The sequence below is a fragment of the Pongo pygmaeus genome, chromosome 2 (assembly GCF_028885625.2).
Source record: "Pongo pygmaeus isolate AG05252 chromosome 2, NHGRI_mPonPyg2-v2.0_pri, whole genome shotgun sequence".
NCBI lineage: Eukaryota > Metazoa > Chordata > Mammalia > Primates > Hominidae > Pongo > Pongo pygmaeus.
Genome location: NC_085930.1, coordinates 91,002,835 through 91,028,725, shown reverse-complemented (window position 1 = coordinate 91,028,725; position 25,891 = coordinate 91,002,835). Strand labels below are relative to the sequence as shown.

General features: G+C 40.3%; 1 protein-coding gene across 8 annotated transcripts in view; it reads right to left on the bottom strand.

Annotated features, from left to right (window-relative positions):
* Nucleotides 1-25,891, bottom strand: part of CADPS (calcium dependent secretion activator) — a 472,988-nt gene that overhangs the window by 55,904 nt on the left and 391,193 nt on the right. For all 8 annotated transcript variants that reach the window (XM_054482477.2, XM_054482473.2, XM_063661889.1 and 5 more), the window contains 4 exons: nucleotides 25,351-25,506; nucleotides 21,279-21,426; nucleotides 13,422-13,496; nucleotides 12,450-12,533 (listed from right to left, as the gene is read on the bottom strand). In XM_054482477.2, coding sequence (XP_054338452.1) covers nucleotides 12,450-12,533; nucleotides 13,422-13,496; nucleotides 21,279-21,426; nucleotides 25,351-25,506 — 463 coding nt within the window. The remainder of the gene's footprint in view (nucleotides 1-12,449; nucleotides 12,534-13,421; nucleotides 13,497-21,278; nucleotides 21,427-25,350; nucleotides 25,507-25,891) is intronic.

Here is a 25,891-nt window from a genome sequence, read left to right as displayed (position 1 = left end):
CTGGGCAACATAGGGAGACCTCAGTTTCTACAAAAACAAACAAACAAACAAACAAACAAAAAATTAGCCAGGCGTGGTAGTGTGCACCTATATTCCCAGCTACTCAGGAGGCTGAGGCAGGAGGATCACTTGAACCCAGGAGTTCGATGCTGCGGTGAGCTGTGATCATGCCACTGCTCTCCAGCCTGGGAGACAGAGTGAGACCCTATCTCTAAATAATAATAATAAAAAACAATATAATAATAGTACTTAGCACTCCAGGGGTTAAAAAATTGTTAAAAAGTTTCATTTTGAAGGAAGCGATTGAGAGCAGAAAGGACTAGGACAGAGAGCTATGTTTTTTTAAAAAAAATTATGAATGTTTCTGCACTGTTTCATTTTTTTAACCGTGTGCCGATATGACTTTCATTAAAAATTATTGAAAAAAGGAACAAAAGTGATGGAATTTTCAATTTTCAATTCTAGTGGAGAAAGGGATTTTGCAGGAAGAATATATCTTTCTCAGGGTGACTTTCTCAAGGTGTTTGGTTGATGAAATCATGGTCAGGGGTATGTCCTCTATAAAGGCAAAACCAAAACCTAACAGAACCAACCCTCAATACATAATCTGGATGCTCTAAGTGCATCTTGGGAAGATGAATAAATTTTAAGTGCCAACTGAGGGACCGACTGCTTGAGTGAGACAGAATGTGTGAGTGGGCGGATGTACTGGGACTGCGTGTGCGGGTGAGCAGTTGAGCAAACCTCAGTGGCTTCTGCCTGGGGCCAAGTGACAATTACGGTGAAAGCCCCTTCCAATACTTTCTGAGGACTGGAGAAAAACACAACCCTTGAAGTATATCTGGAATCACAGACAGCATGATGGATTCCCAGGGCTCTGTCATCAGAGGGCCCAAAATGTCTTCTTTGCTTACCGAACGTCAGTACTGTGCTGGGCCAGTTGGGAGGTACTATTTCCATGTGAGCACTGGGGCAAATGCTACATGGACGCACATACATCATGAGGCCATTGTCCGTTGCTTCCTTTTATAAGAGGGCCAGAGTTTGTAAATGCCATTTTTACAGAGGTGGGAACTGTGACACCAAAAATTTCTCATAAGTAGCTCACCAGATGTCCATTGCTTGAAAAATGATCACTGGCTTTCAAAATTTGATTCCCATTTGAAAGAAAAAAGTTAAAGTTTGAGATGTTTAAAAAATAAGGTTTCTCTAAGTTGCCTATAAATGGAACCATTTCAGATAATGGAAAAGAGAATACTGACCAAGTCTTCACTCTTACTCCTACTTTCTCAATTAGCGTCTATGTGACCTTGGGAAAAGCAATGAACTACTCAGATTTCTCATGAACAATACAGAAATATTTAATAACTGATAGTCATATATAAAATCAGGATGCATTTACCAATGATTGAACACCTAATTTACAGTATCTTATTCACATCTTCTAAGGACTTGTCTTCTTCCTTTACGAATGAGGAAACTGGGCTCAGAGAGGTTAAGTTGCTGTCCTCAGGGCACACAGTCAAGAAGTAGCAGAGCTAGGATTTGAACCCTAATGGGTGGGCCTGACTTCAAAGGATTCTCTACTGTATCAGGTTGTCCCTACACTGCCTTTGCACGAGACAATTTAACAAAGTTTGAAGGGAAAAGTCCCACCATGACTGTGGAAGTATTTTGAACAGCGAAATGTATTATAATATTCACTGACCACAGATAGGACCTCATATATAAAACTGTAATCATCAAGGATAATATTCTGAAATGACCTCTGTGAACCACTGCAGAGCTTCACAGGGGGCCTTGGGAAAGTGGGAGAGAGCCGAGGCTTTCCTGCAAAGCATCCTTAGGCAAGAACATGAAAACTGAGTTGCAGGGCTACTGGTTGATTGTATGGCTTCTGTGCATGTTCATAAATATTGATTGTGATTAAACTATTATCATAGTAATGAGGGTAGTAATGCCTCCTACAGCCCATCCCACCATACTCCTCAAAGTCCCTACCTTTTATTAAACAAAGGGCTGCTGGCACTGCTGGGGAGTTGGGCAAGAGGCAAGGAAATGATCTCTATTAAGCAAACGCATTCTATTCCATGCTCCGATTAGGAGCCGCAGCCTCATTAACGATGAGAATTGTTCTCATCTCCTGTTGTTCAGGGTACTGTGCTCCGAGACTAGATCCGGGAAGTGTATGTTCTCATCTCCCCCCACCCCCTGCCCCCTGGGGCTTCTGAACAGATGCCTGATTGAAGTAGACGTGTTTTTCCTTCCAGTTTTCCTTTTCCTCATTTCTGTCCCAATCCCTCATTCCCAGAGAGGATTTTTCCAAGGCTCAAGGGCTCCTTCAGACCCACCCTCTTAACACTGCTGATACTTAACAATGGTTGCATGCTTACTTTTTGCCTAGCACAAGGTTAAGCAATTTATAAGGAATTCACCTTCACAATGGTGGACATGAAATTCTCATTGCTTACAGATGAGGAAACTGAGGCTCAGGGAGGTTAATTGACTTTTTAAAAGATCCACAACTGGTGACATTATGGAGCCGGTATTTGAAGCACGGTTCCCTTGGACTCCAGGGTTTGCCCTCCTAATGGCCGCATTGTATGCTTTTCCATTTTGCTGATTTTTGTGACATGATCATATTTTAAGAGAAACTTGGAAGTGCAAATTGGAAAGTTTTAATTTTGTAAAATCTGCAAGCAGACATGTAAGCTTATTTTTGTGGATTTTAAGTGGGGGCCCCTGCCCCCGTCTGGCATTTTTGTGTTTTGTTTGCCTTTTGAACATCTCTCAACACTAAGAAGGGTGACAGAATGCAAGCTTGAAGAGGACAAGGGCCATGTCTTACTTGTTTCCCTGGCTTCCACATGACTTTGGTGCTGAGCAAGTGAGGGCTATATTGTTGTTACTGAATAGCAATGTTTCTGCACGAAGGGGTCACTTGTCACTTCTGGTGTCCTTGACTTTTCCTGCAGGCTGCTTTAGCCTGAATTTGAAGGTATAAATTAATTATGTCATTGCTGCCAGTGACAACTTATCTATCATAGCTTAGGTTTGTAACACAGTGGTTTGGTTTCTCTCTCTCTCTCTCTCTTTTTTTTTTTTTTTTTTTTCATTTTCTCAGGTAAAGAGTGAGGAAAACAAGCAATCCCAGAGAGGATTTTTACAAGGCTCAAGGGATGAGTTAAGAGGTCTGAGTTCTACTAAACTAGCTGTGCAAGTCATTTTCCTTCTCTGGTCTCAGTTTCCGCAACTGCAAAATGGGGTGGCTAGAAAGTATCAGTACTTCCCAGACTTCCAGCATCAATACACCTTCCTGATTTTGGCTACAACCCATGAACCATCTGTATTATAGTTACTTATTATTCCTCCTTAAACTAGCTCACTTTAAAAATACTTAATTATAAAGGGAAACATATTACTACTATAAATGAAAAAGCAATGTCACTCTCAATAAGAAAAAAGCCAGGGGGAAAATAAATACAATGTAACTAAAATAATGGTAGTAAATTCTGGGTTGACATGGTTGCTTGCTAAGGGTCCTGAGCCTGAAGCCTCCCCGTCCTCTGTTACAAATGAAAATTTGAGATTTTTAGAAGAGTGTGAAAGACAAACAAGCACCAAATGGAAACTTTCTTCTTGACATAAGGATAAAGATGAAAAGAGAATTAGAAAAATAATAACCCTCTCACAATGTGATTGGTCTTATTTAATGATGAGTTTTTGGAGCATCTAACACCAGTAGCATCTGAGGTCCCAAGTGGTACATATCCTACACTTGGGATGTACTCAGTGGTATGCTGGTTTCTGAAAAGCTCACACTCTCTCTCTTCCCTTTCTCTTTATCTATCGCTGTCTAAAAAAAAAAAAAAAAATCCCCAATATAATAATATACTGAAATATAAGTAATATAGTGTTTGCCAATTTCAGCAAAATGCTCCTGCTGTGGTCAGTTTTAGGCTACCAATGTGACATTCCCAACTTCGAACATAGGAAGAGAAATGGAGATTGGCTCTCACTAGCAGGTAGGAGCCAAGCAGACTCTAGCATATCAGTGGAAACATTGAACCAGAAAGTCTAGAAAGTTCCTTTGATTGAATGCACTCTAGACAGTAACTTTCAGACAGCAGAGTAAGTTTTTTTTTTTAAACCTATCTCTACCACTCTTAGTTCAGCAATTTACATACAGCAGTGGCTGACTGAGTAACTGATGCTAACATGTGTGCTTAGTGATAGAACCACACTAATAATTACAATAATAACAATATCTAACAAGTATCAAATACTTACTCCAATCCACCATTTTCTTATTTAATTCTACCCACACCACATAATGTAGGTCTTATGGTTCCCATTTTACAGATTAGGTAGCTAAGGTCAGAGATTAATCAATCTGTCTAAGATTATAATTCAGGAAGTGGCAGAACTGGAAAAATAAGAAACCTCAGTGCACACTGAAATAAACCTGATTCAAACCACAATATGCCTGGAGAATGAGATATTCAATTCTAGTTAAGCAAACATTTTGATTAATAAAGAGGTATTTTAGAGACTATGTAAAAATGAAAAATTCTTTTGGCATTAAAATAAAACACAAAATGCTAAACTATACTAAACATAATGGAAAATGACTTTGATGAATCAAATTTTTGCATGAAACAATATGCTAAAATCTAAGTCACAAGAGTTTTGGTTGACCTTGTCATGGATAAGAGTTTGGATTGCTTACAGGAGAAATGATTGGTATGCTAAGACTGAACTGGTGAGAAAATGGAACCAACCCAAATGTCCATCAATGATAGAGTGGATAAAGAAAATGTGGTACATATACACCATAGAATACTACACAGCCATAAAAAAGGATGAGTTAATGTCCTTTGCAGGGACATGGATGAAGTTGGAATCCATCATTCTCAGCAAACTAACACAAGAACAGAAAACCAAACACCATGTTTTCTCATAAGTGGGAGCTGAACAATGAGAACACATGGACACAGGGAGGGAAACATCACACATTGGGGCCTGTTGGAGGGTGGGGGACTGGGGGAGGGATAGCATTAGGAGAAATACCTAATGTAGATGATGGGTTGATAGGTGCAGCAAACCACCATGGCACATGTATACCTATGTAACAAACCTGCACGTTCTGCACATGTATCCCAGAACTTAAAATATAATTTAAAAAAATTTTTAAAAAAAGCACCAGGGTCATGTAAACTTTCTTACAGTTTTGAATAATTTGACAGTAAGGCTAAGAATGGCTATTTATGGAGCACCTACTTACTATATACCAGGTGTCATGAAAGGCCTACTGTTTATCTCTTATTAGCCCAGTGGCTCTCTGAGGCAGCTATCAGCATTCCCACTCTATAGATGAAGAAACCAAGGCTCAGAAACGGTCAATAGCCTGCCTATGTTTCTGTTAGTCTGGGCTTCACAGTCACACCTTTATCTTAATCACTGTCTAACTTTCTGGTGATAAACTTCCCACTGCATGTGATTTGGAGGTCAGGATGGAATCTACAATTAATTTCAGGACAACTATTTCCTGTTTGAAGCCATGTACCTATTCATTAGGTATTTCTTTTTTCTTTTTCTTTTTTGAGATGGAGTCTGGCTCTGTCACTCAGGCTGGAGTGAAGTGGCACAATTTCGGCTCACTACAACCTCCGCCTCCCGAGTTCAAGCAATTCTCCTGGCTCAGCCTCTCAAGCAGTTGGGATTACAGGCACCTGCCACCACGCCTGGCTAATTTTTGTATTTTTAGTAGAGATGGAGTTTCACCATGTTGGCCAGGCTGGTCTCAAATTCCTGACCTCAGGTGATCCACTCATCTCTGCCTCCCAAAGTGCTGGGAAATACCCATATTCTTTAGGTATTTCTTTTGTAGCTAGCATTTCTGTGACCTGGTCACTTAGACCACACAGTCTAGAGAAAATACTGTGTCTGTCTTATGTTTGCTTTGAATGATATTCAGCTGTTCACTACACAATATTAAGTGAAATAGTCAACTTTGGATACTTTTCTCTTCTGTAAAGCTTCTGAAGGGCTGCTTCAGACAGCACGTGTGTTAATTGTTAACTCCATTTTCATGACATCAACTGGAAATAAGGATGTCCTAGTAGGCAATAAAATGATCTGTCACAGACCCCAAAGGGGATGTCAAATTCTGAAACACTAGGGAGTGACTGATGAAAGAAACTGATAGAAGATATAGCAGATCAGTGTTTTAGACTTCTCTAACTTTTTAAAGCGCAGCGTTTTTTGGTTGGCCCATATGAACAAAATACATTAGAAAAAATAAATGGTGGCTTCCATTGGAAGGTGGCCCTCAGCTCCAGCATCAGAAGACCACAAGCCCAGCTGGGTTATAACAGGGAGCTGGTCTCTCTGTGACCTCACTTAACTTCTCCAGCTGAATTGATTTTGCTAAATTCCCTGCTGAAAACCCTTAAAGTCTGTACCATAGGCAAGCTCCTTCATGATCAGGCTCCTGCACTGATTGCTCTTTAACTCCATGTCTGTCATTTCTCTCCTTCTGGCCTGGCCTTTCACAAGGAATGTCTAGTTCCTAAAATGTACTAGATCTTCCCTTTTACCTCCAGGTCTTTGTGTCTTGGAATACTCTTTGTTCTCTCCTTTGCCAAGCAAAACTCTACTTATTCTTTAGGTCTCGGCTCAAATGTCATTTCCTTCAATGGTCTCCCAGATGAGGTTGGGTCCCTTTGGTCCATAGTTACACTTCACCGGCTACTCTCTCTTTCTGAGTAATCACCATGCTTGTAAATTAGTTGTTGAGAATATGTATCTCCCTCATGCAAATGTCCAATAAACAGCATTGTCCATCTTATTCATTGCTAACCCCCCCCCAGTGTCTAGCACATAGTAGGCACTCCATAAACAGGTATAGAATGAAGGAGTAATGTAAAATGAATGATTATCTGGACAGCACAAAGGAAGTGGGGAATTTTGAATGTCTATTACTTCAGTGTTATGGTAAAATAGCTGGCTGGTGAGTAAAATCTTTATAAATTATTTTTGCTGGTAATATATGAAAAATAGATGACTCTTTCCCTTAGAAGTGGTATCAGCTAGTGGACAGTTTCTGGAAAAGTCACTAATTGACTTCACCTACAGATTTCTGTGTATATATGGGGAATAACATTTTTCTAATAATAAAGGAGCAATTTAGGGTAGAGTCTTAATAACTATGTGACTTTGACAAATCACTCAACATCACTTATCTATAAAATGGGGATGCTAATTAAATCAGTTGCATTGACTGATTGTGAGGATCAAATGAGAAAATGCATGCATACACTTAGCACAGTGTCTGGCACATAGTATATGTTCAATAAACGCCGGCTACTACTACCACAGTTGGTGCTTCTGTCCAAGGCAGACACCTCCACTCTGAAATGTAGAAGCCAATTGACTTAAAAATTACATGTATTTGGCAGTGAATAATCTGGTGATGTTACCCTCTGGAGGGTGAACCAAAACCTCTGTCTGCATTACTCATCATCAACGCACACTGTAAAAAGCCGTCTCTCCTACCCTGGACATTCCCTGAAGCCAAAGCATAAGTGAAATGCCATCAGAGAAAATACTAACAAACTCTGAGGAATATTCACCCCACTCTAGAATTCAGACTGCCTCTTAACCAAAATGTTCTGTGAACAGAAGTGAATGTCATTGATCCAGTTCGGGCCTTAGACCCAGGTGGCATTCTCGTTCTAAGGCATGGCATCAAGAGCTCTGCACAAAAGCAGTCAATGCTACTGATTTACACAAACGTCTCCCAAATTCTAGTGGGGAGAAACATATCTGTTTTGTTTCATTTCCAGGTGGCAAGACAATCAAAATGCTGGCAAAAGGAAAACAGGGTGAATGAGAGTAACTTAAGACAAAGAAGACTGGACATACGGTAGGTTTCAGGCCCCTGACAGCCCTAAGATAGGCTTTATTCTTCCTGTTGTGAGTGGCTTCCATGTTCTGTTGTGACCACCTCAAATGGATTTGTTTGATCGGAGGAGGATGTCTGAATTCTAGGGGACTTCAGAAGACTTGATATAAAGTTCAGACAGAACTTGATAAAGGTTCTGTCTGCTTTGAGGTGGGGCCTGGGCTACTCCTACATCTTTATTCCTCTGCAGAGGCCCCAGGGTTTAGTGCAGGAAGAATTCACGTGAGCTGGGGGAGAGCTTAACCTTTCCAAGCCTTAGTTTCAACATCTGCAGAAGAGTGTTGTTGGAATGGGATTGTTCTGAGGATTCAGCAGGAAAAATACATTTAAAGCACATAGCTTTGTGCCAGGCACTTAGCAAGTGTTTAAGGAATGGGAGCTGTAGCTCTTATAGTTATTTTAGACTTCTGAATTCATCTAATATAACCATAATCACATTACACTGAAGGAGATTAAAAGCCAAGATGTGGTACCTTGTTCCAGGTCACACAGCTCCTTGGTAAGGGGCAGAACTGGGTTACCATCCCAGTCTCCCTACCCTGTGCTGTCTTTTTTACTGTACCCCATGGACTCTCAGGACTCCTAGCTCAGTTGAGCTCTTTGGTATATCATAGTTCTCGGGCTTTCCACCTTTGCCCTCTCCAGTCAAGTCTCCACCCCCAACATTCACTTAATCCCTAAACCGTGTTTATGTGACCTCCAAAATATCCACAGAAGTGCCTCCTGGCTAATGCAGCTGCTATTTTGTCCAGAAGATTCTCCCCTCTTCTGTATTCATCACTGACTCCTTCAAGCTTGAGAGCTCAAGTCGCTCATGTGCTCTGCAGAGAGACCTTGCCTGAGCATCCTGGCTAAAGTAATATCACCTCCCCACTTTCTCTTTCTCTCCAGTTTATGTCCTGTGGAAATGCTTCTCCCACCGGATAATTTTCTTTCATTTTTAATTGCCTGTCTCCTTTACTAAATGTAAGCTCCCAAAAGGGCCAAGGACACACCTTTCTAGCTCGTTGCTGTGTCCCCAGCACCTAGCACAGCACATGACAAATAGATGCTCAGTAAATAGAAGTTGAGTAAATGAATGAATGAATTCCAGAACCAGCATATTTGTTAACACTTGCAGAGGACAGAGGAAAGCATTGTCACTTTCTGTGGGAGGAAACTGGGTACCTGCTTGCCCCTCTTCTTGGCCTCCTAAAAGAACAGCGAGTGGCTACCCACAAGACAGGGACCCTTCCAAACGGGCATCCCACGCAAAAGCACATCTTGTAGTCAAGGGAAATGGGCAGATAGTTGCTAATTGCGTCTTCCAACTGGGCTGATCTTTCAAAAGTTCGAAAGGCGCCTGCCTCCATAAATCCCAGGCTGCTACTGCTGCTGAAGCTGGTGAGGGAGGAGAGGAGGGTGCGCTTGGGCGCCTCTCGGGCTGGCACGAAGAAGCCACATCTCATCCTCCCTCCTCCCCCCAGCTCCTCTCCAAGAGAGGAAGCAATGCAGATGGAGACGAGAAATAAATATTCCTGCCTGCTCCGTGCCACTGCAGACGTTTTCCAAAATGTCTGGCTTGGACCATGAAACAAGCCCACCCAGGAAAGGAGGCGCTCAGCGGGAGAAAGAGGGGGAAAGGGTGGCATATTTGTCGATACTCGTCAGCTTTCTGGGGGGCAGAGCACATGGCTCATCCTTGGCAGCCCTGCTGAGGTGGGGACGTGGTAAGTGCACAGTAATACTTGAGGAATTGAATCAGAAATGGGAGTGGAGTTAAGAAACTCATGCCAGAGCATCGGCACTGTCTCTATGCCTCTGCACGGGGTCCTAGGACGCACAGCTGGTTCTTTCACAGGTTTCAAGCTCTTCGCAAAATACCTGCTGCCTCTGCTCAACCCTTTTACTTCCACTCCACTCCTGGGGAATTAACACAATTGGGCTGAAGGAAGCCATCAAAGGCCATTTGGAATTTGGGCAGGAACTCAGAATCCATGTGTGGAGATATTCCTGCCACCTCGAAACACAGTTCACTTTCTCTAATACTGGAATACTGGCAGGAGATGAGAACACGGGCTGCAAATGATAAGTGGGTGCTTTTGGCCTGGGGTGGCCAAGTGTGTGGGAGAAGTGTCACTAAGGAGGGAAGTTACAGGCCCAGCAACAGGCACCGAAGTGTTCTGCATTACACTGCCTTTGCTAGGCATGCTGTGAGGCTGCAAAATGTCTCTGAAAAGGGAGATGAGAGGATGGGAATTTCAGTTTGAACACTTCTGCATAGGATGCTCTGGGTGTCCTGTTTCTAATCTTCCTGTGAGACTCTCTGGTGCCCTGTTCTTGATATCGCTGCCCCTGGACCACCTTCCCATAGTCCTCTTGGTAGGCCAGTAATTAGAGTGGGGCCCTTGGTGGATTGAATTCTGCTCAGTAAAGAGTAGAGGAGCTTTCCTGGGTTTCACAGGTTCAAGTCCAATGCAACAAAAACAGTTGCTCAAAATGAAGACACAAAGAAAGCAATGTCTTCTACGGGTGTCAGGGAAACATTTTCCAGAAATGTTGCATTGAATTCTGTTTCTTTTCACCATTTCCAGGACTTCACTGAGGAATGAAACATTGTCTAATATTTCCCACTCATGTGCCCTGAATCCTTCTTTATGAATCTTCCCCACTCATTTGCCCATCTGCCTTCCAGTGCCAGGCAATTGCCAGATGAATCCCACTCTCTCCAGGAAGCCATTCAGTGGTGGGGGAAAGCTGGCAGGACACATTGGTTCCTGTCCCCACTCTGCCCATTGCTGTGTGACCTTAGACAAATCACTCCCCTCTCTGGGCCTTCATTGCTTTGTCAAAGGAGTGGGTTGGATAGGTTTCCTTTCAGCTATGACACATTATAGGAGGTTCTATAAGTGAAATTGGATGGAATTCATACTGTCATTATCCCCTTCCCACCTCACCTTTGCCAATAAGCTCCAGGGATAGGAGCCATCACACCTCTGGGATTGAATTCAATCCTTATACCTGGGAAAGTCAGAACTGCGTATCAGAAGAAACTGTTTTAAATGTTTTCTGTTTATATTTCCCTTAGTTCCCAGGAAGATTAATGTATGGGTTGGGGAAAGATCAAAGTAGGGTATATTTGGAAAGAAGTTGTGTGCATGTATGTCTGCATTTTATAATAATCATATTAGTTACTTTTTAAAAATAATAGTTGCCATTTATTGAAATCTATTATGAGCTAGGCCTATGCTAAGCTCTTTTCCCTACGTTATTATCTTCATGCTAGCTCATGAGGGAACATATTATCTGCCCTGCACTCCCTTACAAATGAGAAAACTGAGGTTCTGAGGGGATGAGACATTTGCTAAAGATCACACAGCTGTTAACATTGGCAATGGGATTTGAGCCTGGCTCTGCTGGATTCCAAGGACAATAATGTGCTATCCACTACCCTGCGCTGGGCCTTGTCTTGGCATTCAATCACTATCTGGGAGATTCTTCATACAATGAGGCTGTTTTAAAGACCCATAGGCAGTGGGTCCTAAATTGATTCCCTTTCCTATGATGTTGTCAGAGGAAAACAGCTAGTCTCAGAGCCAGCAGGAACCTGCTGTCAGAAATGGCAGGGAAGCATGCAGCTGTGGTGTCTGCCTAGCATCAGGAAGAGTGGGAGAACTGGGCCCCCGAAGCAGTCCATTTATAGCAACCATCTCCATTGATCATTTATCCATAGAAAATAAGGCTGGTTTCTGCCCAGCCGTAGCTACCTCATTTCTATGGCGTTGCCTAATTCTGGCACAGAATCAGAGCCTCTTGGAATTTGCAAATAATTAGATCATATGTCCCAGAAGTTGTAAACTTGAATGGCTCCTAAGCCCAGGTAGGTATGTGAATGAGTGAAACAGCCACGAGGGGGGTTACAGCAAACTGCAAACACATGTCCAGTCTAAGACCCCCAAGACACAGCTCCAGCAGACTTGCTGTGCACCTAGCATGCTATGCAGGCACCCCCAGAAATACAGAATTTTCTGTGAATTCTCCTGATTTTTAAATGTAGGCAATTCAGTTAAGAAGAACATACTTGACACAGTGAGGACCACGTAAAACATATTTGCAGGCCTGAGTGCAGGTCTTCATTTAAAACTCTAAAATTAATTTTTCTCATTTACAGATGAGGAAATGGTGGCCCACATTAAGTCATTTGCCAGAGCTAGCTAAGGTGGGCTTAGGTAGGCAACTCTTTGGATGCACACATATTGAAATGTGTGTGTGTGTTCATAAAAATACACACATAGTGTACATTTACAAATGAAATAGAAATGATGTTGGATTACCTGCTGTTATGAAATGTTTGGCTTTTCACATAGTGTTAATATTATACAATAGTTGACTGTCATTAACACACACACCCATCCCAAAACAAAATGACACAACATAACTCCTCTCCCAAGCCGAAACCAAAAATTAAAACAAAAGCCAGGAAATAAAGAAGCTCTTTACTTACAGTAAATGACAGAAAAGAAGAAAACAAAGTCCCTTCGTCATATCTGGATAATTTTGCCAGCACTCCTTCCAAGATAGTAACGAACTAGAAAAACAGCAAAAAAGAAAAAAATGTTATTTCAAACTATAATTGTTCACCATAAAGCACATCATTTCCCAACCACATAAAGGCTGGGATCGAGCCCTCCGTTCATTTCTGCAGTCTATTATTTGATTCCCGCCTTCGGAGAAAGGAATAGACTGCCTTTACATAGAAATATTTGACTTATCCGGCTTTCTCTTCATTATTATGTGATTGCAAATATAGAGTGTTACAGAAGTGCAAAGTGACAAAATATTATTGAGTTGCATATAGCATGCGATAATATTAAATGCACTTTTTAAAATCCAAAACTGCGCAAAGCAGTTTCTACGTTACATATTAGCACTACATTTAATCCAATCTATTTTTATTTGTATTTTATCAGTAATTTGGGGGAAACAGAAGTTTAGCACTGGCAAATATAAATGTCTTCCCATTCAGCATTACTTAGTTAAAATTCTATAATTCATGAGGGTGACTGAAATAGCTTTATCTGACTTTTATGTTTTATTATGACTCTCACTGCATGTGAAACTAGAGGAAAAGGGGTTTTCATGATGGCAGAATTCCTTATTACCGTTTAACTTTCTGTATTTAAAAATCTAACTTTGTCAGTGCTGAAAAACAAAACAAACATTTCTCATATAACCTAGCGCAACGTTTGGGGACAAATTCTTATTAAGTTAACATATGCCACTTCATCAATTTATCTTCACACGGCTCGAGATCATCGGAAAATCATTTAGAGCTGAGGCTGGGTGATGTACAATCTTGTTTCCTGAGAGACACAAGTATCCAGCTCAACTTTTTAACGTGTTACATTTTAATGGAAATGGAGACATAACAAAGCAGTGTTCACAATGAAACATTTCACCTGAAGCTGGAGGTTACCTTTGCAACCAAGAGTGTTATCATTTCTTTAACAGTTTCTTCAATTAGTTCGTCTATTTTTGAATGGTATTGATGCTAAGAACACAGAAAGACAAATATTAGCATGTTTGGGAGGTGATGGCATTGCATCCGTCAGTAATTTTTAGACAACATAATTTACAAATAAAGCCTGGCCTGCGGACCCAGTTTATTTCCTTAGTCCCAGAAATATCTATAAGATCCTGACTCCAGTTCTTTGATAGAGAGAGATCTGAAGCTCTTAAAAATATTACCAAGTTCATTGTTCCTCACTCAAGGCTTTCGATGCTTCTAATGTGTGTAGACACATAAACACTTTTACAAATAGCACACATGAATGACTTAATGACCCAGCAGTGTGTTGATTTGGATCTTACAAAGCAGGATACCGTAATAATTTAACACAGGAGATTAACAATTATCTTTGGAAAACTGCTGGGGGTTGTGGCTTAGGTAGTAGATTCCCTTTCCAAAGGGAATTCGATGAAGACACTGTGACTAATTTTGCAAAAACTGTTCTGAAACCCTCAGATTCTTTGGGTTAATACCTCAGAACTCCTCATTTTATCTCCAAGTCTTGACTCAGTATAAAGGCAAAGTGTCTCTTTCTGAACCCTTGTGGCAAGCCACTCGTTTTCTCCATACATGGATAAACAGACCCAGTATGAGAGCCTACACTGAAACCACTGCTAAGTTTTTAAATTTCTCTAACTGTGCCTGTCAATTACATTTAAATAGTAATGTGAAAACAAACCCCCACACAAATAAAAATCTGCTGTAAATGCCAGGGAAAAAGGAAAAGTGATTTTAACACAAAATATTATATGCCAGCTCCTTGACATTTATTAGATCATTTTAGTATCCATTTGAATTATCCCATATTTCCTTAACAAAAAATAACAATGCAAGACATTGTTATTTGAAAAGGAAAATGCACTTACCCACGTTTTAGCAAACTTTCAGAAGGATGATTAATTAGGAACAGAAAAAAAAAAAGGAACAGAGCAAATAAAAATTAGGACAAAAGGACACATGAGAAAATAAAAATTAAATAAAATATTCAAAAGTCTATGTAAACATATGGAAATAAGCCATAGTAATGTGGTTTAATATTCTGATAACTGGCAATCAGAATTATTGAGAGTGAGGAAAGGGATGCGAATTAGGTAAATCCATTTAGAATCATAGGCGAGGTTTGTTTGTAATTGGAAGACCTGGATAAAGTCCCAGTCCAAAGTTCGGAAGTCATGTTACCTATGAAAATTTAACTCAGTTTCCTTATCTGTAAAAAACAAACAAAAGAGATGATAAGACTATCATCCTGGACCAATGAGAAGGGAGAAACCAGTATGAAACTCTGATTTTGGAACGGGAACAAAGCCAACCCTGTATAAAGATTTTTAGTGGGTCTATGCTAGTATTATTATTTTAAAAACCAGTGCCCGAGTCCTTTCCTGTAGTCATGCTTTCAGACTCATAAGTCTCTGTTTTGGAGATCAAGTGAGAGTCTAGATGTGAAAGTATTTTGTCAACTGTCATTGTGACTCAAATATTGTTAGTTGTGCAAGTTCATCAAGTATTAGATAAGGGTAGAAAGAGACAGTCTTATTACTCAGTCATCTCCTCCAGTTTCATTTTAATTGATTAGAGGAAAAACAATACAGCTAATGGCTTGTATGTTGTAGTCCCATTGAATCAGAACCCATGTTGGCTATACTGCTAGATTCAAAAAGGAATTTACTCCTAAGTGGCATAAACCTGAAGCTAAATGCAAAAAATTTATCTGCAGAATTCTTTGCTAGAAACACAAAGAAAGATGTCAGAGCAAAAGAATTCAGGAAAATTGACAGGGCTCCAAATTCATTTTTAGGTCTTGAGATAAGATCCAGAATCACATGCTTACTTTTCTTCCTCATATGACTGCCTCACTCGTCTAGGTTTTCTTTGCATTGCTATAAATGATTCACATTTATTAATTATGGGAGTAAACTAAATCAGAAAAGCTAGCTGTGAGCAAAATAATTTGAAATACCCCAAGCAAAGAAGAACATCATTGAGAAACAAAACACTCTCTTGAAAAACTGGGCTGAAGTGGCAAATAGAGACTAGAGTAATTGTTCTCCACACACCAACAAAGATTTAGGGTCTTACTCTGAGGAGTTAATGATGTCATTCTTTCTCCCAAGAGAAACAAGCTTTCTCTTTAGGAGCTAGAAACCTCAAACCCTTTCATAAGGAGACATGGTTGAGACGTCGTGGCTTATGGAAATATGATGCTTTATGGGAACCTCTTCCCATTTCAATTCTTCCATGCCAAACTTGGCCTTAATTTTTCTCCAGGCAGTCCCACTATCTCTCCCTTTCACTCCATACAAATACGATCATCTCCATTCATCTTCTGTTACAATGAACGTTTCTTTTTTTCTGCTTATAAAACAAAGTACTTTGATATGATTATGCTGCCTCTCCCATCCAGGGGAAACTTTAGCATGTCAATCTCTGTTGGTCTATTTCCTCATTTTTGCAGTGGGGCTAGAATTATAATCTGTGAATATAGACATCATATTCACTTAACCAAATAATGAAACAATGCATGGAAGCGTGGTTTAGAAACTGTGAAGTGCAGTTTCTACTGCACTTATTACTACTACTACTATTATTAATAGATTAACATAGTGGTTGCATGTGTGTATACATTTCTCTAAACTCACCTAAAATCTCTATATTTTGTTGTATGTAAATTATGCCTCATTTTAAATATAATCTTCTTTGGGGAAGATAGCAGAGCAGGGTAATAATTACTCTGTTTATCATGCAGCAAAGAGGTAAATATCAAAGCGGCTCCTATTCCTATTCAAGTAATTACAGAATACGTGAATCCCTTTTGCCAGTTTTCCCTGATATATGAGACTTATTGGATTAACTTGCTTTTCTGCAGCAATAGTGAGTACTCTGCTTTCACTCCTTGATATTTCTTGGGAGATATATTGTTCTGTGTAGATGTGAACCTCTGTGAAGGGGTATATATATATCACTGGGGCAACTTTTAATTAACAAATATTCCTACTAGACAATTTTCTTATAAAATGTCTTGCAGTCTGATCGACTATCCAGGTATGGTAAAAAGAGGGAGCTTTACCATTTTGCCATTTTCCAGTCCTCTCTGCTGGCCTTTTTTTTTTTGAGATGGAGTCTTGCTCTGTCGCCAGGCTGGAGTGCAACAGCACTCAGCTCACTGCAACCTCTGTCTGCCAGGTTCAAGTGATTCTCCTGCCTCAGCCTCCCAAGTAGCTAGGACTACAGGTGTGCGCCACCACGCCCAGCTAATTTTTTTTGTATTTTTAATAGAAACGGGGTTTCACCACGTTGGCCAAGGTGGTCTTGATCTCTTGACCTCGTGATCCGCCCACCTCGGACTCCCAAAGTGCTGGGATTACAGGCGTGAGCCACCACATCCGGCCTCTACTGGCCTTCTTGGATTAACTTGCCCTATACTCCAAAATTATATCCTGAGGGAACTACTAATATTCAATGGCCTGGAAAGTTTGGTCAGTTCACTTTTGCTTCTGATGGGCTAAGTTGCAAATTCACAATTACTGTGTGAAAATCATTCCACTTGACTTCCTGTGCTACACATTTTGCCTTGTCATAGAACAGATTGTGTGTATGCTGTCTTTCTGTTAAGACCATCTGACCTTGGAAATGAGATGAAAACACACTAGACCAAGTGAGAAACTATTTAATACACAATTTCCCTTCTATTGGTACTTCACAAATTTTAATGAAAAAAAATAAATATTTAAGATGGAAAACTATGCTTAACAAATGTTTCAGCAGCTGTCTTTACATGTGATATTACCCAATGATGAAATCCAGGATGTGCTCTTAAAATTGGAGATTTCATCACCTGGCCAGTATTTAATCTAAAACAGGTTGAGGGAGTTGGAACCCAGGTGGAGGCTGGTATTGGTAGCTAGGTCTATAATATGGGCTTCATATCCCATACTCAGAAATACAAACTACATAAAAACATTGGACTTTCATCTATTCTTATCCCAGTTCCAGGATGTTTCCAGATATTCTTGTTAAATCTCATTTTAGCAACTCAGCTTTACTTTGGAGATGAATATTCCCATTCTACAAAGTGAGAAAAATCAAGGAGGAAACATTTCCATATGACTTTCCATTGAAGTTCTGATTAAGGTTACAGCCACTGTGCTAGACCGCTCAGAAGAAGTACATATTTACAGACAATTAAGTCAAGCTAGCTTTATTCTCACCTGTTCTCAGCCGCTTGGCATTCAAAGAAGCAGCCTCATTTCCCACGGCTGGTCATTTAAGTGTCTCTGATTCAATTATACTAAGGAAAAATGTCACGATAGATCTCTCTAAGATGGCTTGGGAAAAAAACCAACAGCCTTACAATAAGAATCACAGACTAGGATGCATTATTGGATGGGCCCTTAATAAAGATATTCAGTCTAGATGTGTGTGTGTGTGTGCGCTATTTTGGGAGAAACAAGAAATGTTTACAAGCCTCGGTTATTTGTTTTCATTAAAAAAATTCTGTTGAGTCATATGGGGAGAGCATGGGTAGTCTTTTCTACTTTATCAAATAGAACAATGTCTAGAAAGAAATAGACACTGCTGTTTCATGTCAAAAATGTTATTGCAAGTCCAAGACAACTTTCTGATTTTATATCCAGAATTAGGGGACTTTAATATCCAATTTTAACAAACCACATACTTCCCAAAGGTTGTGTATCGCATGCTATGTTCTTCATTCAGCAAATGATGACACGCCGTTTGGCAGCTAAGGTATGGAGTCCATACAATGTCATGATTAAACCAAAAGGCAACTTATTCTTCTATAAAACCAGACTCCCAGGTCAAGCTAAGGTCATTCTACCTTGGCCCAGAAGCGATTAGTGGTAAAGACAAAAGAAGGGTCCGCCATTGTGATAAAAGTCAACTTGTTCTTTCTCATCCTCTGTCTCCAACTGGGGTCTAAGGTTTGGTCAAGGAGGTCCCCAGGTCCTCTGAAATTGTAGAGTAATAATATGTGAAAGTATTTTTTTTTCCCCTGATAAATGGCTTCATACCTTTTTTTATATTCTCAGTGAAGTTTGTGACAGCAACTCCTACACTCCCACTACTCTCCCTAAACCCCCAGCTCAAAAAGAAAAAATCCCAGATCAAAGTGACTTGGCTTGTTTGGAAGAATTGTTTAACCATCTGACCAGGTATGTGGGAGCTTTTGAAACACGGCTGTTATTGAATCAAGCTGGGGAGGGACTGCAAAAGCTGCTGAGGAGAAGGCAAGACCAGTCCTGTTGTATCAACCCTTCTGCCCCCTGGCCTAGTACCATCCTTAGAAAACTCAGTTAAAATGTACATCTCAAGAAGATTTAAGGGGAAATAGATCAATTGCACTGCATTTAATTTAAAAGAAACCTGTTGTGTTTTAAAGGATCCCATCGAGAAGATGAAAAAGAAAACCCACAGAATGGGAGAAAATAGTTGCAAATTGTGTATATGATAATGGTCAAGTATTCAGAACATATAAAGAACTCTTACAACTCAATAATAAAAAGACAAATAACCCAATTTTTTAAATGGGCAAAAGGTTTTGAATAGGCATTTCTTTAAAGAAAATGTACAATGGTCAATAGATACATAAAAAGGAGTGACCAATACATGCTACAGCATGGATGAATCTTGAAAACACTGTGCTGAGTGAAAGAAGCCAGACACAAACGGCCACATATTGTATGATTTTGTTTATATGAAATGTTCAGAATAGGTAAATCCTTCGAGATAGAAAGTATTTTGGTGATTACCTAGTGCTGTGGAGAAGGGAGGGGAGAGAATTAACGGGTACTCAGTTTTTCAGGTGATAAAAATGTCCTAAAATTGACTGTGGTGATGACTGCATAACTTTGTGAATACACTAAAACTACTAAATTGTACATGTTAAACGGGTGAATTTTATGGGTATGTGAATTATATCTCAATTTTAAAAATAGTAGCTCCAAGGGGAGAAAAATTAAGGAGGAACAGGATTCTGGAAAATATGAACTCAAAGGAATCTCAATGAACTTTAGAGATCACCAAAAACAGGGCCTTTAAAGTGGGCTTGATGAAGCCTAAGAGATTGTTTAAATATTCCAGAGCAGCTCAGGCGGGTGGTGGGCAGTGAAGAGGTGCAGAGCAGAGGGCCACCTGGCAGCTTGGACTCTAGGCCCCCTCCTCCCCTCTCCATCCAGAGCAGCTGTACTTTTATTTGTGTCACATGCTGGCCTTCTTGATTTGGTTTGAAAAACAGATTGTACCACTAAAGATAGCCTGAATAAAACTAGAATAGTGCTATCATTTTACAGATGAGGAAACTGAGGCCCAAAGAAGCTGAGTAATTTGTCAAACTCCAGCTTTCAGCTCAGCCAGGGGAAGAATCTAGGTTTCTGAACACCGAACCCAGGTCTTCCCCAAGGGGGGCTACCCTTCCTACCTGAATCCTTCTCCTGAAGTCAGGTTTACATAATGAGTATCCAGATCAGTGGTTCTCATAGTGTGGTCTCTGGAACAGCCAGCAGCATCAGCATCACCACAGAACTTGTCTGAAATGCCAATCCTTAGACCACACCCCAGACCTATCTGAAACTCTTGGGTGAGACTCAATGATCTGGGTGTTCAGATGCTCTCTGGATGAGTTTAATGTACACTGAAATATGAGAACCACTGCCCCAGATCATTCACATGAGCACATGATGCTGGGACAGAGAACCAAGGGCACCCTGAATTTGACTCCAGTGCCTAGAACGTAACCCCCAGGAAAAGGTCCTCGACAAGAAAATTAGTCAGGAACAGAGTTAACCAGGGTGGGGGTGGGGGCTGAGGAAGCTGACTTGTAGGGGAAACAAGGTTGAAGATGATCTTGCCAGGAAGAGAATACCACCAACCCACATTTAAAAATGGAAGGTGCCGAAAGAGAAAATAAATAACGAATAAGGAGCAAATATAATTTAGTAAAAATTCTGAACATGTAAGGCTGGTATCGAAAGATCTGATTTAGGAGCAATTTATGCCAATTGGCAACAACATAGAGTTGCCAGAAATGCTTCTGAATTAATTCTAAATTGGTATATGAATATCTAGCTGGCTTAAGGCCATCAGAGAAAAATGATCATGATAGTCTTTAATCAAGCCCAAGTTGCTGTTTCCTTCTCCTTTACATTTTAAATACTGCTTTGGAATTGCAAACTTAGCAAAGGACTAAACTTTTGGTCAGGAAAGATTCACGATCAATTCAGTCTAAGGAAAATTGAAAGTCTGCAAATTTTTTTTTCTTTTTTCTTTTTTTTTTTTTTTTTTTGGAAATTCAGAACCTGCTGGCTGGGGATTGGGTAGCAGGGTGATCTAACATTATACATCCTGGAAGTTGTTTGATGCAAGAAAGGCCTCTCTTGCTGTCCAGATGTTCAAAGTGATAAAATGCACTTCAAATGTGAAAATGACTTTCATTCTGGCAAACACAGATCTGTTCGAGACACCAGCCTAATAAATAAGGTCGTCAAACTTCATTTAGCTTAGAGGAACTTTATGGCCACCGCAACTCCAGCCAAGAATCACTTCCAAGTGACTGACATTCTCATCAGCACATGCCTAAGAAATCTACTTGACAAACAGATACTGAACACTCATCCATGGCTTAATCCACAAATGTTAGAGTGTATTTCTGAAACTAGCAGACTAGGGTAGATGGAAGGAATTTGTGAAGTTTTCTTCTACATGATCAATGAAGAGGGGAAAAAAAAAATCTGTATTTTTTTTTTTTTTTACCTCTTGGCCCATTTCCATGCTGCAAAGTTTTGTTGATTGAGCTTTGGCATCAACCATAACATTAAACATGGTGCATATTGACTGTGGGACTCGAAAATCTGTTGATCGACTGGTTTTTTGCAGCTTAACTTCAAATGCAATCCTGGTTCTATTAAAACAAAGTAGGAAAAGACCAATTCAGCGTTCAGATGGCAGCAGGTGGAGGAGATATTTTCTGAGAGGTCAGTGAGAAAGAAAATTGAAGGCTGTAATCAGTTTCAGTCGACAATGACTTCACATGTGTTCCCTTTTAAATGACTTTCCCAACTAAGGAAGGCCTATTCACGGAGACAGACATGCACACCCTTCCTTTCTCGGCAGTACACGGAACACCTGTAGCTTGGTGTATTTCTATCTATAGTTTACATGCTATGGAGAACCTTAATTGCAGGAGAATGAATGAATTCACAAAAACTCGATTATAGCAGTATAGCACATGTAAGTTCTCTCACATTGGCAACTGCCTACCTTGAATTACTTCATTAATAAAAGAAAACAAACAAAAACCAAAGCAGTTTTTAATCTTCAAAACCTCGTGGTGGGGAAAAAAATCTTAAATGATGTTTATTGCTGTGGGTTTTTATTTTCCCCTTTCTGGTTTTGAAGAGACAAAAATTTAAAATCCAGCAAGTGTATTACATTGCTTTAAAGACCACAAAATTTATTTTGTTTGTTAAAGGACATAAAAAGGAAATACATCAAGCTGTTAAAGATGGCTACCTTTGAGGAGGGTAGTGAAATTAGGAGGTGTGGTATTGGGGGACTTCCACTATGTTTTGTTTTCAATGTCAATGTATTATTTTGCAATAAAATACATTATTTGATGATTTAAAACGTCATAATATACAACTATTTTATATGTACGCTTAATATACATATACAAATTCAAGAATTGTGTGATGGTGGAATCTGAATATAACATAATTCTGACATTGGTCAAATTATGATCTCAGCAATGTGTTAACAACTCATAGAAAAAGCCTAGACTGACATGGCCAGCTGGTAATACAGGTGGGAGATCTTATCCTTGACATCAGCATTGTAAAAGGGGCCTAGTTATATTTTAAAAGGTTTCAGGGAAGTGGGTGATATCATCAGATGTCTTTAAAGAAAAGCACCTGGTTAGTAAGTGGCTTTATTAAAGCCCCATTTGTCTGATGTATCTTTTTAGCATTGTTCACTGTCAAGTTCTGGAGATCATACAGCCACCAGGAAAGCATTGCTTTAAGAGGAATTTGTAGCAGTTTTCTAACAGTGCATAGGAGGACCACACAGCTAGTTAGCTCAGGAAAGGATGCCAGCTTGCTAACACACCCTGAGTGCATGCAGGGAAGCCAAGTATAATTTCTAAGGTTGGGAGCCCAGTTCTTAAGAAAAAAAAAAAAAAAAAAACTTAAAAATCCCAAACCCTTAAAACACCCCTATATATTATATGATCATGTTAAAGATAAATGTATCTTGGCTTCTGAAGACTCAGTACACTCAAATAGCTTTCTAATCATGATGATCATTTAAAGCTATGCTGAAAATACATCATTTGCCGGTTTTGTGAAAAGGAGGCCTGATGAGGACTGAGTTGGACAGGTCCCTGTGCTGATCTTCTGAGGCTTGTGTGCCAGTTCCGGCCCAATCTGAGAAACGGAAATGCTAAATTGCTCCCTTCCAATGAAGTAATCGTCTTCAGTTTTCACAGGAGAACTGTTCATAGCCCTTGGAGTGCAGGTCTGTGAAAAGAGGAAGCTGAATGCAAAATTAATATGACTGAGAGGGCTCTATAGGACCAAAAAGCCAGAAAAGGAGAGGTCATTTAACTCAACTGACTCCTTGAGGGCAAAAGACAGCATGCCTTGTTTTGTGTTCAGCACAAGTAACCTGATATAGACTAGACTAGAGGCTCTGTAAATGTCTGTCAAATTGATGAATTAAATTTCTGGAGCACTGAAACATGAGGAGTGCCTTATTGACTTTTTGACAATGCACATTTATACCTATGAAACAATGTCCTTGCTATGTTGGCCTAGAACAAGGGATATAGAATCTGTTCTACCAAGGAAAACAATGGTTCTAGGCTCTTCTAATGTAGATTCTATGTATTAAAACATTCAAAAACTCGTCCATGCTCTGTCCTCTAAATCTGTAAGTCTGGGGATATTTCCACCCATTTTTGCTCTTGTCTGCTTTTGGGCTGATTTAAAAGGGACATCAGGAAATTTAAGTGTCCAGGTCAGCCATACATGTGCAGTGGAGCAACTTCTGTCAGTAAAAGGTTGCTTAACAGCTACTGTGTGCCAAGCATGGTGCTGAGACCCAGGGAGGGTGAGGAACGCCATATGAACAAGATCCACTCCCTGGCTCTGTGCAGCTCACCCTCTTTACGTGTCTGAACCGTAAAGACATGATTACAGCATGGTAAGGGATAAGAGTCCCTATCCACCTGTGACATCCTCATATCTTTCCATTTTCTCTGAGCATCTTCCCATTTCTTGCTCCCTACCCAGACTGGCTTCTCCATGAAGGGCATGCATGTCTTTCTGTACAATTATGTGCACAGTTTAGGAACTGGTAAGCCTTTACTGTAATGCATTTCACCCCTAGGACAGATCATGCACAAAGTTTTTTTATGGAATGGTTTGGCCATTGGAAAAGCATTGCTTTTCCTAAAATTGATATAGACTATATAGGAGATCGTGGAATTCAAGACCCTAAGGAAATATTCTGACCTTGAGTTTGAGAAGTAGGCCTGCTTTCAGTTCTAAGAGTGAGAATAAAAGAGCAATACTAAAAAATCTGGATCACTACAACTTTAAGCTTCTGGAAGTGGCCTCAAACACCTGCCCAGATTCTCCATAGTGCATAGTTCCTTTCTCAATTCCTGCCGAGATGCTGTTCACCTACCTGAGATTGCATTGTTCTTTTGCTTTTTTGCTTTCCAGTTCTGATGATATTACTTCACCTTTCCTCTTCCAAGACATGAAATAACAAATTCAAAGAACTTCCAGACAAACCCAGGCCCCATCACCCACAACTGATCCATCAACCAAGCTACATAACATCTGGAGATTTGGAGTAGCCTGTGCTGCTTGAGATCTATTTTTTTTTTTTTTGAATGAGGAAAAATAATGCAACAGTTATGAACCAGAAAAGGAACTTGGATGTGTATCTGGGGGTAGACAGAGTGATGATGACGATGTCCCCTCAGTGGAATTTTATTTCTATATTTGATATAGAGACACTCCACGAGGAAAGGGATGCAGTCTCTCATTCTTCATTGTATGCCAAGAACTTAGCCCTGTGCCTGGCATATGGGAGGAGCTCAAATGATGTTTGCTGAATGGATGAATGTTGTCCTCATTTTTTTCCCTCACCTTCTCAGAACAGTCTGCCTGGGAACTTCAAGTACAGCATTCCTAACCTAGTCCTAAAAACCACAGTGACAAAACAGGGAATCTGTGTGCAGGCAAAATGTAATGTTCAATGTCTCATGCCCCGCTGTTGAAATCCAGCTAGATTTTCAACAAGACAACTACAAGTTGGCCCACATATATGCTCATCTTTTATATATGGAGTGAATGATGATGCTGAGGCCCTATCCACATTGTTAGAAAACCATTAGATTTCTGCTACCTATACTGGATACGCCAGCTCCAGAATTGCACATTCTTCTTTTTTTCCCTTCTAATTGTCCACTCAGGCACACATTCATACATTTAACAAATACTTACTAGTTAAGCATTTTGTGCCAGACACTGCTAGATATCAGGGATACAAACAAGAATGGACAGGGATCTTTTCCTCTTAAAGCCAACAACCATGACAAAATCGGCAGCCAGATTATTTTGGGTTTGGGACAGATGGAGGGCAGGTGAATGGAAGTTAGACGTTGACAGCCACTACTCCAGCTGACTTTGACAAGCAATCACCTTCTCCAATTAGTTTCAAATTATAGCCAATTGAAAGAGCAGCCATCTACCCTTCCCTGAGTCTGCGTATGGTGGGGAAGTTGTGCAGAACCTGTCCAGCCACCTATACTTACCTTTTGACACAAGATTCGATCATGTCACTTGCCATCAACTTCAGCCGTTGTTCCAGGTGCTTTCCAAACTCTTCTTCAGGCCAGTGCAAGTCCCGAATGAAGGTCTGAAGGGCGTCAAGTTTCCAAAACAGATCTTCTGAGGTGCCTGACCCATTACTGGCAGGATAAAAATTAGAAAATGAGAGTCACCCACTGGCCTCAGGCTCTACAAAAACTAACACAAAGACAACTAGGGGCTAGAAGGCAAACAGCAGCTTCAACATACAAAACAACATGTGTTGGCGGTGGAGGCGGGGGCGAGTCTCCACCGGCAGATTTTGAGTTTTACCATACATGACTTAGTGTGCTTTGCTCAGCCAATTACCCCAGACCAGTGAGAAGTCTGGGGAAGGTGTTGCCCCATAACAACCAGGAGAATGGTGTATGGTAAAAATCAGCCTTCTTTTAATAACCACATTAACACATGTGATGATTCAGATGAAGGCCACGAACCAGGGGGAGAAATAGTCTCAACGGATAATAACTACATGGCAACATGCAG